Source organism: Lissotriton vulgaris, chromosome 5 (assembly GCF_964263255.1).
Source record: "Lissotriton vulgaris chromosome 5, aLisVul1.2, whole genome shotgun sequence".
Lineage (NCBI taxonomy): Eukaryota > Metazoa > Chordata > Amphibia > Caudata > Salamandridae > Lissotriton > Lissotriton vulgaris.
Genome location: NC_141693.1, coordinates 168,456,347 through 168,474,279, shown reverse-complemented (window position 1 = coordinate 168,474,279; position 17,933 = coordinate 168,456,347). Strand labels below are relative to the sequence as shown.

Below are 17,933 nucleotides of genomic sequence, written 5' to 3'. Positions count from 1 at the left end.
GTTAAATACAGCACAAATAATAAATACGCAATAAATAAATATGCAACACAATTCCACACACCTCGCATCCCAACCAGTCACAAACTGACATAAAAGATACGTCCTGTCACACACCATACCACAACTCATCAAACTGACAAAGAAGATACATCCTGAGACCATATATAACAGAAGATACACCCTGAGACCATAAATAACAGAAGATACATACTGAGACAATATATAACATCTCCTCTCGCACACAACTATGCTAGGGATTATACACCACACTATAAACTGAGCAGTGCATCACATAACTTCCTGAAAAAAAACACTATCCTACATCTCACACCACAAACCATATGCCACAAATCATACCAGTTGGCCAGACCGGTACAACGAGCAACACACACAGGAACACACCTTAACATCATATATATCAGGAAACAACTTGTACACCTCAGACAAAAGAACAGACATTCACAAAACTCAATCATGCACCAATCAACACAACACAATACCTAATAATGATCGACCACATACAACATAGCCATCGCGGCAAAGCACATTCCCAACACAACCCTGATGTGTAAGGGACACTCTCAACCCAACCATGACGTGCGAGGGACACTGCCAACGCAACCTTGACGTGCGAGGCAAAACACCTTCCCAACACAAACCTGACATGTGAGGGACACTGCCAACGCAACCATGACGTGCGAGGCAAAACACCTTCCCAACACAACCCTGACATGTGAGGGACACTGCCAACGCAACCATGACATGCGAGGCAAAACACATTCCCAACACATCCCTGACGTGTGAGGGACACTGCCAACTTTAGCTCCTGGTGACTTATTCACAAACTACTCACATAACCCATAATGAGAGACTTAACCATAACATCGTCGTCTCATACACACACGAGCCAGTGAGTGGCCTAACAACTAGACACCATCTTACACACACCTGTCGTGGATAAAGTTACTGGACATTTGTCTCCAACTTTAGCTCCTGGTGACTTATTCAGCAACTACCAAACATCACAAATAATGAGAGACCTAACCAAAACGCAGTCATCTCATACACAACTCAAACCAATAAGCGGCCTAAAAACCCAATGCCACTCATACACAAGACTTTTGGGATCCTAGTACCCGTTGTGGTCATTTTCTGGGACCTTTGACCCCGTTTTTTGGCTTCTCGTTGCGTAACAAGTTCCGAGACATTGTCCTTTTCAGTCACTTCTTGGCTCACAGGCCCGCTACTATTTCCTGGACCTTTGACCTTTTTCAATCACTTCTGGGCTCACAGGCCAGCTACTATTTCTTTGGCCATTGCCCTTACAGCTTCTTCTGTGTTCACTGACCCGCTGCTGTTTCTGGGACCTTTGAGCAGTTCCTGTTACTACTGGGCTCTAATATCATTTTCCATTACTGGGACCTTTGTTTCCACTATGCAATTTTCTTCCGGGTACCTAGCCGTTTAGGAATTGTTTTCTATGAACCCTGTTGCCATTGTGTTTACTAACCAAAAAGAAAACTTCTGAAAATTATGTTGTCACATCTCTTATAATCCCGTTAGCAACACATACTTTACTGAAACGATGACAGTACCTGTTTCTCCACACAAACAGCGAGATTAGCTCTAAGCGTCATTTCATAAACATGCTCGGCAATATCTTGACTTGACGATGTATGCCTAGACTTACAATTAATAAAATGGAGGCACGCACATCGGCGTAGAGCCGGCTGGTTCTCGGCCGTAACAAGCACTAAATTATGTCGCACAAGAGTGAGACAGGAATAGAGTGAAGAGTCGTCACAGAAGATGACGCAGAAGACCACTGAAAAAGGTAAACCTGCAAATCATTTGAAGGTCTCGTGCAGATTTAAAAGCAAAGAGTAACCGTTGTCTTCTCCTTGCTTAATGTAACGGTCAAAACCAATGAAAGTGAACATTTTTGTAATATATCGATGACTTCACAAAAGCACGATCCCCGACTTTGTACAATCCATAACACCGAGGCTCGAATTATAGCCCCCGAAGCATAAGTAAATCACTGAAGACAAATAACACATCTGCTGATATTAAGCCCGTACTTTAAACCAATTCTTGTTTTTTTTCCTTTTCCCCGAACACAAACAAATCATGTACATCTCTCTCCGAGGCTCGATTTTTTGCCCCGAATACAAACAAATCCTGCACTTTGCACCGAGACTCGATTTTCACCTCCGAACACAACCAACCCAGCTGGTAATAAAGTACTCCCTCTCCGAGGCTCGATTCATGCCTCCGACCAAAAACTAACCACACAGCAGCTGACAGGTATGCTGCACTATACATCAGACAACGACCAAAAATCTAAATTGGTTGTTGATAAGCCCTTAAATATCGCTGTTCTGGCACACCTGGGTATTAGGGGGACCCATGGCAGGGTCACTGATGAGGTTTTTTCCTTTTGTGCCAGACAACGTTTAAACAAATCATATGATGAATCCTAAAAGTCATTTACCTTCAAATGATCTTTTCTTTAATTTTCTGTTTCAGTCCAGTTTCACTTCCTTCAACTTGGACCTCTCTTCACCATTTCACTCTTTATCTTAAAAGTTGCACGCGTAGATTCTTCTTCTCAACCATCGCCAAATGATGTAATCAAAAAGGGGCTGGTACTTCAAGGTAGATTATTCAAGTTACTTTATTTAAGTTAAGATGTTGATAAGATAAAGCGATAACCCCATCAGTAGCAACTGTCCTGCTATTCAGCCCTCACCCAACTGACATTCATAAACCTCTAACATTCCATTCATCCAACATTCCACATCACATGCATTCTAGCTGAGCAGCAGGAAGATATAAGATACAACAAAAACTTTTCTGGCGGGGAGTCATTTTCTTGTTTGGCAGCTTATCAATGGAATCAGCTTCTGCAAAAACTGAGGCCGATTCCTGCCCTATTCTTTTTAGGAATAAGCCTGAGCTTCCCCTTCAGTCTTTAACTTACTTTTGCTCAGTCATATCCAACAGAGAGCACCAAGAGACCCCTGGGTGTCCTTAACATAACATAAAAACACATTCAGTATGCAAAAGCAGTTGTTAAATGGTATTTGTGTTTTGTGAAATCATTTTTGGTCTTGATTTATCTGATGCTTTGAGAAAGGAAATAGACTGCTAAGGGAATCATGTTATTTCATGCTTTAGACAAGGGAAAAATTCCAGCTTCACTTCAGGATCTGAAGAGAATGTCTGATTTCTGGTCGCTCAAAGAACATTCCCGAAGGCTCGCTAGTCAGAGCGAGACTCATGAAGGAAATATTGATGTCACTTTTTACTTGGTGGACATGATAATACAATGATTTGCGAAGTTTAAATTGTAAAATAATGTAATTCTGCAGGTTTTTCTCTTAACATATTTCCTAAAAAATGCAGCAATATGGCAACATATGTATATTTATTATGCATATTGTGAATGGGTACTCGTATACTAGTATGGTATGCTTAATGCTGTGATTGAAAATGTATTTTCTTTTTCCATTTTTATTAACATCTATTTCTTTTTTCATTGAATTAAGGGTTGTACGACAAATGCTCTTATGCTTCACGTGACCGAGGATGGGTCCTGGGAATTCATACAGTTAGTGATCTGGGAGCCAGAGATCCACGCTACTTCTTCTCGCTCAAGACAGATCGTGCCCGGAAAGTGACCACCATCACTGCTCACCGTAGCTACCTCCCCAACCAGTGGGTGCATCTGACTGCCACTTACGACCAGCGCCTGCTCAAGCTATATGTCAACGGTGCACAGGTGGGGACAAGTGGTGAGCAAGTGGGTGGCATCTACAGCTTTTTGACGCGGAAATGCAAAGTTCTCATGGTTGGTGGGAATGTCCAAAACCAGAACTTTCGGGGTTATATTGAGCATCTACGTCTCTGGAGGACAGCTCGCACACAAAAAGAGATATTATTTGACATGGGGCAGACGAAAATTAGACTAGACACCCTTCTACCTCAGTTAGTGCTACAGGACAGTTTTGAGAATGTGACAAATTCCTGGTCTCCCATGAAAAATGGCACTCTACCTGAAATGGAATTCATTTACCACCATGGCTTCTTATTGGACACTAGTCTCAACCTCCCGCCTTGTGGGCAAACCGTCTGTGACAATGTAGATGTAATTCGAAGCTACAATAAATTCCCAAGCTTTCGTCAACAGAAGGTTGTACGCTATCGAGTGGTGAACATCTTTGATGACAACAAACAAGACCCAATGGTCAGCAAAGAGCAGGTGGAAATACAGCACCATCACCTGATGGAAGCCTTTAGTAAGTACAACATCACCTGGGAGCTAGAAGTGTTGGAGGTAAAGAACACCTCCCTCCGCAAGCGGCTTATTTTGGCAAATTGTGACATCAGCAAGGTTGGTGATGAGATTTGTGACCGCGAGTGTAACCACAGCTTAACTGGTTATGACGGTGGGGACTGCCGTGGATTATATGGAAGGAATTACCTCAAGAAAAAGAATAATGGTGTTTGCGACATGGATTGTAACAATGAGAAATACTTCTTTGATGGAGGAGACTGTTGTAACCCAGACATTACAGATGTCACCAAGACATGCTTCAACCCTGCTTCTCCTCACAGGTAGGTCCATTTAAAAGTATACTAAATCACATACAAAACATTAAGGATATTCTGTGTCAGGGGGCTCCATGTGGTTTAAAAAAGATTAGCCATACTCTAAACATTGTTTCCATAAATTCAGGAATGCATAGTCCAGATTCCAATGAGTTTCCTGCTACCCTATGTCTAAAGTCACTTATTGAAGATGATGTTTCTGAAAATCCACAAAGATGTGATCATCTTGGTTTTTGGAGGATTCTGTGTTTTAACCCCAATGCTGAGACAGTGAAATATCTAGACCCACTGCCCCTTCACTTCCCCATTTTAAATCTTGGTTTGACCAAGAGGGTAGAGCGGCAAATGAATCCCTGCTTTGGGCTCTAAAGCAATACCCTATAGACCAGTGTGTTATTGTAGCCAGCAGAAAGATTTATCAACAGGCATTAAACAAAAGGAAATTGGCCATGAAGGAGGATAAATGGGGGTCTAGAGTTAGAGCTTGTCAAGTTAAAGATTGTCAAACCTTCTGGAAGGCAGTGCTGTCAGTTTTATCTACCCCGATGTGCCAAGAAAAAGTAATGGTTCATATTATGGTACAGGCATGGCTGGCGCATTTCTCTGAGGTGTATGCTATTGATAACAGGGTCGTTGAAGAAGTGCATATGATTAATTCCTCTTATCCAAGACTTAATTTTGGAGAGGAAGAGGTGCTTAAAGCTATTGTCGACAGCTGGTGTAAAAAGGCTCTGGGTCTGGACGGCGTCCTCCTTGATCTATTCAGGGAGGACCTGAGGTTTTGAACCCCAGTGCTGACCTGTGTATTCAATTCTGTTTGTTGTTCAGGTGTGCCTATGTCGTGGCGCACCTCAACAATGGTTCCTATTGAAAAAAAAGAAACATGCATGATGTAAAGTGTTATCGCCTGTTATATCTTCTAGACTCCACAGTGAAAATCATTGGGAGAATAGTTTTGGACTGTCTTCTTGGTTGGAGAAATAAAAATAACATACTCTTCCCAACTCAGTATAGTTTCAGAGAGGGGCTTGGGACTATTGAACAGTGCCTCAATCTCCATCTAATTGTGGCAAAATAAAAGGGTGTCTCTACTCATCTGGCGTTTAGGGACTTGTCTAGCGCCTTTGATTATTATGTATGCAGATCTAAACTGTGGTCTATTTTAGAGAGCATAGGTATTGATGGGGTGTTGGTTTAATTCGTTAGACTCCTACTCTATGACCTCACAGCATCTGTAAGATTTGACAATGCTTGTGAATGCACAGAGCATTTCAGAGTTTAGCGTGGGGTGCGCCAGGGATGTGTGCTTGCCAGATCCATTTTTACTCTTCACAAATGATTTGGAAAGAACATTGGTATCTGTAAGAAACATGTTAATTATAGATTCCTTACCTTAGAATCACCCCCAGGCGTCAGACTGGATCCAGAAAGTTTTTTTGTCAGCAGTACTGCTGCGCATCGGAAGGTTGCGTCGGCCGGCTCCGCATTTGTCGCTGGCGTTGTGTTGCCGGCATGACGTTGCAGCAGCTACTTAGATGCCGCCCTAGCGCTGACGTAAGTTCTTTCTTTTTCCGCGCCAGCCAGCGTAGATCTGGGAAGAGCGGTACGTCCAGTCACTTTTTGACTGACTTTTTTGTCGACCTTTGTCGACTTCTTCTTAGAGTCTTTGACTCCTGTGCACTAGGGCTGCCCGGCTTCAAGGCCTGTGGTTCCTGTAACTGACTGATGTTGGTGACGGATCCGCACCGCGTGTGCCTTTTTTGCCTGGAGAGCTACCACAATCCCAAGTCCTGGTCCGACTGCCTGTCGATGGCGCTGAAGGCTTTGCGGGAGCAGTCCCGAAAGCTGCTTGAGTGCCGACAGTCGGCTCAGCACCATTCGAGGTCCCTGTCGACGGACACAGAGCCACCACTATTTGTCCAAGTTATCGAAATCTTCGCACTTGGGTATGGGTAAGTCGAAGCATAAGCACTCGAAGAAGCATCATCGCTCTTCGACTTTTCCTTGTCGGTCGGCTGACCCGACAAGGGATGCGGGGGTGCCCCTCCTGCGGCTCCACGTGCGGAGCCTGAAGAGTCGACTTCGTGTTTCCCTCCCTTTCCGGGACCCGGAGCGGCTCCCGCCCAGCTTTGTGCATTCTACGAGACTATGCATACCATCTTTGGGCGGCCTGAACCCACTGGTGTGCCTTCGGTCCCCGCGGAACCGGTTGGGGGGCCTCGGCCCTTTCCACCGATGGCTCCGGCGCAGCAGGCCACCCTTGGCTCCAGGCCTGGATGCGGATCGGCGCCGGTTGACCTCATTACACCTCCACTGGCGCCATTACCGCATTCGACCCTGGTCAGCCACCCGGCGGACGTCGACCCCGGCCTCTATGCCAATGTGGACCTGGAGCCTGACCAACGTCACCCAATGCCAGATCTGGCGCTGAGAGGAGTTTTTGTGCCCCTGTTCACTCCTGGGGTCCCTTTTCAGCCAGATTGGCACCTAGAGGATGATGAGGAGGACTGGGAGGGGTCAGGAGACTCTTTAGCTGATAAGGTGGAATCTGAGCAGGACTGGAGAGAGGAACTGGGGGATGCCAGTGGTCTGGACACTTCCCCTGACCATGGCATGTCGTCTCCTCCTACCGTGGCTCTGGAGGAGGGAGCTTCGTACTCAGTGGTGTTTCGTTGGGCAGCCGAGGCTCTCAACGTTGCACTCTCTACTGTGACAGTCAGGACTAACCCCCTGACAGAGGTGCTTCAGCCGGCGGCGAGTTCTTGGGAGCCTCTGCTTCCATTCAATGAGGCCCTTACTGATGTCCGTTAGGGCACTTGGTCCAGGCCCAACACGGGGGCTCCTGTGGATAGGATGATTGCCCGATGCCACCGTCCAACCCCGGGCGATCCTACTTTCCTTTCCCAACACCCCACCCCTGAGAGCTTGTTTGTCCAAGCCTCTACTTTCTCTGACGTTGGTTTAGGGGGCCCTCGGCTGTCTGCATCTATCTTCCACTGTTAGCGCCTTGACGCCCTTGGGCAAAGTTAGCGCTTTACAAGTTTTATATTAATTCATTCCACTTTCAAAAGTGCATTCCCTACTGCTCCACTGGAAAGGGAATCCAAGAAGCTGGATCATCTGGAAAGAAGATTTTCTCTTCCGCCAGCTTGGGACTGCAGTCGGTAAACACCGCATGTCTATTGGGCTGTTATTCCCACTCTGTGTGTGACTCGGTTGCGCTGGTGCTGCCTCAGTGACCGGAGGAGGCCCGGACAGTGATCTCTCAAGCTGTTGCCACTGGGAGGGATGAGGCCAACTTTGCTATCGGTTGTGGACTGGATACTGCTGTCTCTCTGGGTAGAACAATTTCTATATCAGTAGCTCTCAGACGCTATACCTGGATGAGATCCACAAGCTTTTCTGTGGATGTCCAGAATACCCTCATGGACATGCCCTTTGATGGCCGTCGCCTTTTCGGCGACAAAGAGGACAAGAGTGTTTTAAGGACTCGCGAAGTACGGCCAAGTCCTTGGGCCTCTCCAGCCACCCCGCGCAGTCTTATTTTTGCCCCTTTCATAGCTACGGAAGGGGTGCCCTGCAATGTTCCCTCCCAGGGCCACAGGCCATAGCAAGTTACCCAAACTTCGTACGGTCAGAGATGTGGGAGCAACCGTCGTGGTTCCGGGGGCCAGCGGGCGGGACACTCCACCAACCCCCCTCTACGGCAGCCTCCAAACCTTCCTAGTCTGACTTTTCAGGCCTATCAAATGCCAGTGGGCGGCATGATTCGCCATCACCTCCCCCACTAGCACACCATCACGTTGGACAGGTGGGTTTTGCAGATAATCTGAAGGGGCTACTCCCTCCCCTTTGAGGCTACCCCTCCAACAATGCCACCCCAATACCACCGTATGTCGGAGGCTCACCTGGCCCTTCTCCAGCAGGAAGTTATGGCTTTCTTGGCCAAGGGAGCCATTGAGCGCGTTCCTGTCCCAGAAGTAGGTCGTGGTTGTTATTCCCACTACTTTCTAGTTCCCAGGAAGGACAAGGGCCTGCGTCCAATCTTGGATTTCAGAGCCGTCAACTGCTCCCTTCGGAAGGTGAAGTTCAAGATGTTGACGCTTGCTCAGGTCTTGTCTGCCCTCGACCCGCAAGACTGGATGGTAACTTTGGACTTGCAGGACGCTTATTTTCACATCTCCGTCCTGCCAGCCCACATGTTTTACCTGCGGTTCAGGGTAGACCACAAGCATTTTCAGTTTACTGTGCTCCCCTTTGGCCTTACCAGCGCCCCTTGGGTGTTCACAAAAGTGATGGCAGTGGTTGCAGATCATCTGCGCAGATCAGGGGTTTCAGTCTTCCCCTATCTCGACGACTGGTTGTTGAAGGCGGGCTCGCCCCAAGCAGTTGACTCCCACCTCCAGACTACGGCAGACCTCCTGCATGAGCCGGGGTTCTCAATCAATGTGCCGAAGTCACACCTGAATACCTCTCAGAAGCTCCTCTTCATCAGAGGAGTTCTGGAGACTGCACAGTTTCAGGTCTTTCTTCCCGAACAGCGAGTCTGAGATATTCGGACTATGATTCCGATCTTTTAGCCTCTATCCTGGGTTTCGGTCAGAATGACCCTGTTTCTGGGCCTCATGGCCTCCAGCATCCTGCTGGTCGATCATGCCAGGTGGCATATGAGGGCTCTGCAGTGGAAGCAGAAGTTCCAGTGGGCCCAGCATCAGGGGAATCTGTCCGACTGCGCTCATATTTTGGAGGGCACTGCTCGACAACTGCAGTGGTGGCTCACAAACCAGGATTGGGTCAACGGCAGGTACCTCTCCCTTCACCAACCAGAACACACAGTGGTGACGGACGCATCCCTTCTAGGATGGGGCAGCCACATGGGAGAGGCGGAGATCAGAGGCTTCTGGACTCCGGCGGAGTCCGAGCTCCATATAAACCTTCTGGAGCTTAGGGCGATCCGTCTTACACTCAAGGCATTCCTTCCCTATGTCCAGGGAAGAGTAGTGCAGCTGTTCACGGACAACACCACTGCCATTTGGTACTGCAACAAACAGGGTGGGGTGGGGTTGTGGACCCTATGTCAAGAGACCCTACGCCTCTGGACATGGCTGGAACATCAGGGCATATCCCTGGTGGTTCAACACCTGGCAGGTTCACTGAACGCCAAGTCCGACAAACTTAGCCGCAGGTGCATGATGGATCACGAATGGCGTCTTCACTCAGAGGTGGTGCAAGGTCTCTTTCGACAGTGGGGAGAGACTTGTTTAGATATATTCACTATCGAAGATAACGAGCAATGTCAGCAATTCTGCATGTTGGAATTTCCAAGGCAGCACTTGCTAGGCAATGCTTTTCATCGTGAGTGGAGTTGCGGTCTGTTGTACACCCTTCCACCTATACCACTTCTGCCCAGAATGCTGAAGATCAGGCGTGACAGGGCCCAAGTCATTCTTGTGGCCCTGAATTGGTCACAAAGAGTCTAGTATCCCGAGCTGCTCAACATGGCCATCGATCCTCGACCCATCTGCCTCTTCGGGAGGATCTTCTGTCGTAGTAACAGGGGATGGTCCTCCAACCGAACCCATCCAACCTCCACCTCCTTGCATGGAGATTGAGCGGTGGCAGTTGATGTCTTTCGACCTGCCTCCCGAAGTCTGTGATGTCATTCTGGCAGCCAGGTGTCCCTCCACTAAGATGGTATACGCCTGCCATTTGAACAAATTTGTGGCTTGGTGCACAGCAAAGGCTGTGGATCCCATCTCTGCCCCTCTTTCTGCGGTTCTCTTGTTCCTTCATTCTTTGGCCCAGCAGGGCACTGCTCTGGGCCCTGGATTCCTTACCGCCCCACCCATCCTCCCTGTTCTATGAACTGATTTCTAGGGTTAAGGTTATCCTTTCAGGTCCCTAGTTTTGTTCACCAGTTGTCAGTGTCTTGTATGCCTCTGCATTTCTGGCACAGAAAGTCATGTACAGAATTGACGACAGCGCGTGAGGGCAGCGTCTAAGTAGCTGTAGCGACATCATCCTGGCGACACAACGCCAACGATGGACGCAGGGCCGACTGACGCCACCTACTGATGCTCAGAGGTACTGCTGACAAAAAAACTTTCCTGATCCAGTCTGACGCATGGGGGTAATTCTAAGGTAAAGAGGGGCATATTACCAAGCAATAGCGATAATTATCGCTATTGCTTGGTTTGAGACAAAAATTTACCGCAGAGCTGCGGCGATTTTTATCGCAGATAAACCTTGGTATTACCAAGGTTTATCGCAAATGCGATAAAAATTGGGCGCAATGCATGAATATCGCTGAAAAGTCAGCGATATTCATGCATTACCGAGCTAATGCACTTAGCCATGTTATCCACCTCCCATTGGATAACATGGCTAAGAACTGCTCAGGGCAGATGTTAGCTTTTGGAGATATTCGCGCTGAGCGCGAATATCTCCAAACGTTGGTAATAGGAGATAGCGATGTCAGCGACTGTTTCCAGTCGCTAACATCTTGACACGCCCACTTTGCATGTCATTAGTGATAAATATCACTGACATGCAAAGTGGGGCCCAAGATGGTCGCTATCTCCTACTAGCTGTCGCTAACTGGTGTTAGCGACAGCTAGGTAATAGGGAGATAATTTTATCTCCGCTTTCTTGGCTTTTAAAGCCAAGAAAGCGGAGATAAACCCCCTTGATAATATGTCCCAGAATCTATAACTAACTAATGTTTCTTACAGATATATCGTTGCCGAAGGTAAGTAACTTGTTCATCTGTCAGGGCAGAGGCTCCATATGTTGAGCAAAAGGCAGTGCCTGTGCTCTTATATGCTGATGATGCTGTTCTCCTGGCAAGGGTGGCCAATGGCCTTAAGAGCCTAATTTTTAGCTATGTTAGATTTATGAGAGACCTGGATTTGGAGACTAATCTTATGAAAACATTTACAATGGCATGTGGCCCTAGAAATACAAAAACCTGTACCTTAAATATTGATGGTAAAAAATTAGATAGGTTAAGTTCATTTTCATACATGGGCTTGGAATTTGATGATGGGTGCACCTGGTCAACTTGTTTCAAAAATAGGATAACTCGCTATACTCGAGCAGTAGGCACTACTTCATCGCTAGCCATGTCCATTGGCAAAAAACATATTGCACCGATCCTGGAGATTTATAATCGGAAATGTTTGCCAATTTTAACTTATGGAATGGGTATTTGGGGATGCAGGGATGTTGGCGCTAAGCAGATGGAGAACAGATTCTGCCGTTGGTTGTTAGGCGTACCCCCCTCGATCCCGCATTTCCCCCTGCACCAGGAGTTAAGTATGGAGTATGTGCAGCATACTAATAATGCCGCCCCTTTGGTTCTTTGGTGCTCAATTTGGGCTATTAGGGAAGCTAAACTCAACTGGGCAGTAATTAGAGTATGTTTGTCTAGCGCTTGTGGCTTGGCAATTGCATGGGTAAAATATACCAAAGACTGCTTCCTAGCTCTTGGTTGTGTACATTTGTTTGAGCAACCTGAGACTATTATGAAAAAGGATAAATATTGTGTCCAGGACAGTTTTTGTAAGCATAGACAGGCCACCAGAGAATTAACAGAAGTGGTTAGAGATTATTGTATTATCCATATGGTGCCAGTGATTGCCCCTTATTTATTATATGTGACAACTGTGTATTGGCTAGATTTAGGTTAGGCTCCATTCACTGATTGCTATGTTTTCCGTTAGGACAGTACTCCTCAGCAACTGTTGGTACGTTCCCATGTAATGAACAATCTAGCCAAACTGCATTACATTATGGATTTTCCTAGTGATATTATTTGCCATCTACAGGAGTTTGTTTTACCTTTCTTGTGTAGATATCAATTCATTAAGTGCAAAGCTGCTCTATTCTTTTGATTACAACTTAATGATTGCGACACATGCTATTCAGTTGCTAGATTTTTGAAGAGCATCTTAGCACAAAGAATGAGTATGATGTTTTAACAAAAATGTATATATATATTTATTTGTATCATTAATTTGTGGTTCTTACCATGATTGGAATTTTCACCTATGCACTATAAATCCCTCAAAGCTGTTGATGGTGGATGTGAATTTATTCATATAACATGCTTCGGATGTATGTCATTACATCACATACTAATATCACACGTGCCATTACAACGCGGGTATTACTACGCAATGTCAATGACAACGACATGCCATTACATCACAAATTTTTACCACAAGTATGCCTTTACCACGCATGCCATTACAACGCATAGGCATGCATGGTAAAGCTATACTCATGGTGAAAGTTTGCAAAGTAAGTTTCTCTTCCAGGGGATCCTCATCAATAGTCATAAGCACTGAATATTCCCGCCCACGTGCGGGGACCCTGGAAATACTATAAAAATATATGTGGAACTCACATATATATCTAGCTCCACATATATGTATGTACATATATCATTTTTTCTCACACCAATGCAGCCCCAAACTGAGGCTAAACAATATAATTACTCATACATATACTGTATTAGCAAGTATACAAAAAACACATTAGGTCAAATAGCACTTGTACTCTGTGTTTTAACGACCAAAACACTCATAAATCCTGAAAATTGCCAATAAATAGACATTGTTAGGCCACAGGCTGCATTGCAAAGCAATAGCATAGAAAATGAAACCATTTTCAACAAAAACTGGCAATGTGCCTTTAAGGCAGCCATGAACCCTGGCTTCCCATCATGCCTCAGGGGTGACAGTTAGGTTAGTTGTTCTTTCCAGCTCCTTCAGTCAGGACCCTGGTTTACCAGCTCCTACCTTTTTTGACTTTCTGTCAAAAATACTTTGTGCTTTTTCACAATTTTCATTTTCACTCGACGTCTTTTAGGTTTAGAGTGTTATTGCTGCCTTTTTTGATTTTCAAAAAAGGATTATTTTTGTCAAAAGGCCTTCTCTTTTTGACACCTGCCCTTCCTGTGGGAAGGACTGATACACACCCCGTGTGTATCCTCTGTCTCTCTGAGACACACTCTGCAGACACCTGTGAACACTGCAAGACTTTATCTAGGAGAACCCTCAAGGACAGAAAGAGGATAAGGATTCATGTCCCGACTTGTTCTCTTTCGGTTTCGGGATCGGCGTGGAAGCCTCCAGCGACGACAAAGACGATGTCGAAGACGAGTCATCTTCCTTCCACGACGAAGACTTCAGCGTTGAGATCTGAGGTACCTCCGCTGACGTCAACTGGGCGATGTCCAGCGTCGAGAGAGAAGTCTCCGTTGATGCACAGGAGCGCAACGTCGAGACAGCTGTCGTCGAAGCCACATCACCGGTGTTCAATGTCGAAGCTTCCTCCGTTGGTGCCTAGTCAACGGCGTTCGACGTCGAGACACCCTCCGTCGTCACCTAGTCAACGGCATTCGATGTCGAGACACCCTCCGTCGTCGCCTCATCACCGGCGCTTGACGTCGAGGCACACTTCGTCGACAACTCATCACCAGAGTTCGACGCGAGACAATCTCCGTCGACGCACCATCGACGCTCGACGTCAAAGTTTCCTCCGTCGACGTAAAAGCATTGACGCTCGACGTCGAGTCATTTTTCGTTGACTTCTCACCACCGAAGTTCGACGTCAAGGCAAGTCTCTCTATTGGAATCACAGAGGCGTTCGACGTCGAGCCACAGATCGCCACAAGGGGGAGTTCATCAATCCTCGGCGCAGCCTCCATCGTCTGTGTCAAGGCCGGTATTGCCCACGTCAATGTCGACCCAGAAATCACAACGTCGAGTTTGCCAACTTCGTCGCCAGGTCCAATGTCACAACAGAGAACTCCAATGTCGGCGTCGGCTGCTGAAGGAGAATTGGCCTCGGGGAGACAGTCTAGGTCTTTGGAACATTCTCTTGGGTGCAGAAGTTCTCCTGCTAAAAGGAAAAGGGGTCCAGCGGATCAGGCATCACGGATTCGCTTCAGATCCTGCTCTAGAGGCCCTTCAAGGGAGAACACGCCTCCAGTGAGCCTTTCATCATCTTCAATAGGCTCTCACTCCTCTCACCGTAATAGATCTCCAGATGTGGTTATCTATTCCTCCGACAGTGAAAGGTCAAGGCATTCCCCTGCACGTTCACTGCACGAACAGAGGAAATCACCTCCTCCAACACGTTCACCTGCGAGGAGAGACACTCAGAAGTCGCCTTCCATCGGATTGTCACCAAGATGGTACAGGCCTCTTCATCACTGGGCTCCTGACAAGGAAACAGCGGCCAGGCTGGCAGCAGATCGAGGCAGGCATGTGCCCAGGCTCAGGGAACGAACGCGCACCCCGGTGTGCTCCAGCAGACGGAGATCTAGGTCTAGGAGCAGAAGGAAGGAACCAGATCTCCGACTTCTTCTTCTTCTCCTACTTGATCTCATAGGGATTATTCGCTGACTTTGACAGACAATCCTCCATCGAGAATATCTTCAGTGGACGACATTTTTACCTTTCAAGACATCTTGGGCAGAGGGGCTCTTAAGCTGGGAGTTCCCATGACAACTCAACAGACCAAGACCTCGGTAATTTTCGAGACTTTGCATCACAAGTCTGCGCCCAAACCTCTACTGCCCTTGGTTCCGGAGATTATAGAACCGGTTATGGAGGTGTTCCTCACGCCAGCGACGATAAAGGCCGCCCCAGCGTGGATTCTCAAAAAATATCGTTTGCCAGAGGAGGATCCTCTCTTCCTCAGGGCCGATTCTCCACCAGATTAGGTCATTATCTCAGCGGCGAGAAAATCACATGCTGTGGCTTCCTCCTCCACTGTACCTCCTGATAAGGAAATCAAGTTGCAGGATTCATGGGGAAGGAGAGTCTGTAACACCTCAGCCTCACTTCTGAAGGTATCAAATGCGGAAGCGCTTTTGGGCCGCTATGATCGGTTCCTGTGGGATTCTCTGCAGCGGTTCATCGAAAAACTCCCGCAAGAGGATCAAAAGGACTTTGAGGAAATTCTCTTGGAGGGCAGCTAGGTATCCAATCAGATCATCAGCGCTGCAGTGGATGGAGCTACCCTTTCGGCGCATGGGTATGTGCACGGGGTATGTGCAAGGAGGTCTTCCTGGTTGCCCTTTACTTCCCTGAAACCAGAGACTCATTCCCGGATCTTGAATTTGCCCTTTTCAGGAACATCGTTATTTGGTGCAAGTACCGATGAAGAGATGCAGCAAATCAAGGCGGAATTAGACACTCTTAAAGCCGTGGGGCTTGGAAAGAAGAAAGAATTCCGGAAAAGGTTTCGCTCCCACAATAAGGGTTCTTCCAAGCAGAGGGTTCAAACCCCTCAGTGGCAGAAGAGTCAGGACCAGCAGGGGCAACAAAAGTCTCAATACAGAGGCAGGCATAACTCCAGAGGCGGTGGAAATCAGCGCCAGGGCAACAATTCCAACAAAGCCCAATCCAAGCCATGAGTTCTTCCTTCCCCCAGCGCCGTTGACCACTACAGTGGGGTGAAGCATTGTGCATCATATGAAAGAGTGGCATACCAATACAAAAGATCGCTGGGGGTTAGCTACACTTCAGAATGGATACTGTCTTCGTTTTCAACATCTGCCTCTACCCGTTCCCCCAATGCCAACATCAAGTCATCAGCTAATCCTTCTAAAAAAAGAGGTAGCTATCCTCCTCGAAAAGTCAGCCTTCGGGAAGGTGCCAATTTCTCAAAGGGGGAAAGGAGTGTATTCAAGATATTTTCTAGTCAGAAAAAAGGGCCAAAAAGCAGAATACAGACCCATTCTGGATTTGAGAACACTCAACCTGTATATCAAGAAAGAAAGGTTTCGCATGTTGGTGCTTCATCAAATATATCCACATCTCAGGCAAGGAGATTGGATGTGTTCGCTGGACGTACAAGATACGTATTTTCATGTCCCGATAGCTCACAGTCACAGAAGATTCCTTCGGTTCCAGGTGGGGACCTCCCACTACCAGTTCAAATTCCTCCCGTTTCGGTTGAAGTCAGCCCCCCGAGTGTTCACGAAGTGTGTCGCAGTGGTGGCGGCCGCTCTACGCCGCAGGGGTATCTTCGTGTACCCATACCTGGACGACTGGCTGTTGAAAGGTTCTTCCCCAGACAGTGTAAGAAATCAATTTCTGAGCTGCATCGACCTCTGCCTCCGGTTGGGTCTGCATGTGAACTTTAGCAAGTCAATCTCGCAGCCTACGCAGAAGATACATTTCCTAGGAGCGCTGCTAGACTCCGAGGTAGGAAAAGTGTTTCCTTCGGAGGAGAGACTGTGTTCCATAGCTCAGAAGTGTCAACTGGTGCTTCGCAACAAAGACCTGAAGGTGCGGCGGATTGCCTCCCTGCTAGGGTCGATGGCATCCTGCATTTTCCTGGTCCCGAATGCCAGGCTACAAATGCGTCCTCTTCAGCAGGATCTGCAGGACAAGTGGGACCAGCAGTCAGCTCGCTGGGATGACAAGATTACACTGTCAGACGCGGCGCGAGCATAAATTCATTGGTGGATGAAAAAGAAGAATATGCGGGTCGGAATTCTGTTCCATCAACCTCCTCCTGCCCAGATGTTGATCACAGATGCCTCTCTACAAGGCTGGGGAGCACACATGGGTCACCTCCAGATACAAGGTCTGTGGTCTCCCGAAGAGCAATCTTACCACATCAACATGTTGGAGTTGAGGGCAGCCCACCTGGCCCTCAAAGCGTTCCTGTCCTCGATTCAGGCATCATCATTGTTATTACAACCGGACAACACCACCACAATGTACTACTTGAAAAAGCAGGGAGGAACACGCTCACAGACTCTTTCACTGGAGGCGCAACACATTTGGCATTGACTCCTGTCTCACAATTTGTCAGTCACGGCGGTCCACCTCCCAGGAGAACAGAATGTGAGGGTGGACGCGCTAAGCTGGCATTTCGAAGACAGAGAGGACTGGGTTCTCAACGACGAGGGAGTCGAAGGCATCTTCCAGTCTTGAGGTTGTCCCACCATAGATCTCTTTGCAGACGATGAAAACACCAAATGCCAAGACTTCGCACCAAGATTCTATCGGCCAGGGTCAAAAGGGAATGCCCTTTTGATAGACTGGTCAGAGGAATTTGTGTACGCCTTTCCACCCCTTCCGCTGTTCCCGAAGGTGGTGAGCAAGCTGACCTACTCATGCACAATGATGATCCTCATTGCCCCCGACTGGCCGAGGCAATGGTGGTACACAGACCTTCTTCATCTGTCAGTGAGTCCTCACAGGAAACTGCCATGCAGGCCGGACTTGCTATCCAAGATGAACGGAAGGATTCATCATCCCAACCTTCAGTCACTGAACTTGGCAGCATGGCTC

At 47.4% G+C, this 17,933-nt stretch overlaps 1 protein-coding gene across 1 annotated transcript in view; it reads left to right on the top strand.

Moving 5' to 3' along the window:
- Positions 1-17,933, top strand: part of PAPPA (pappalysin 1) — an 870,469-nt gene that overhangs the window by 184,562 nt on the left and 667,974 nt on the right. The window contains exon 2 of the mRNA XM_086921096.1: positions 3,552-4,620. Coding sequence (XP_086777222.1) covers positions 3,552-4,620 — 1,069 coding nt within the window. The remainder of the gene's footprint in view (positions 1-3,551; positions 4,621-17,933) is intronic.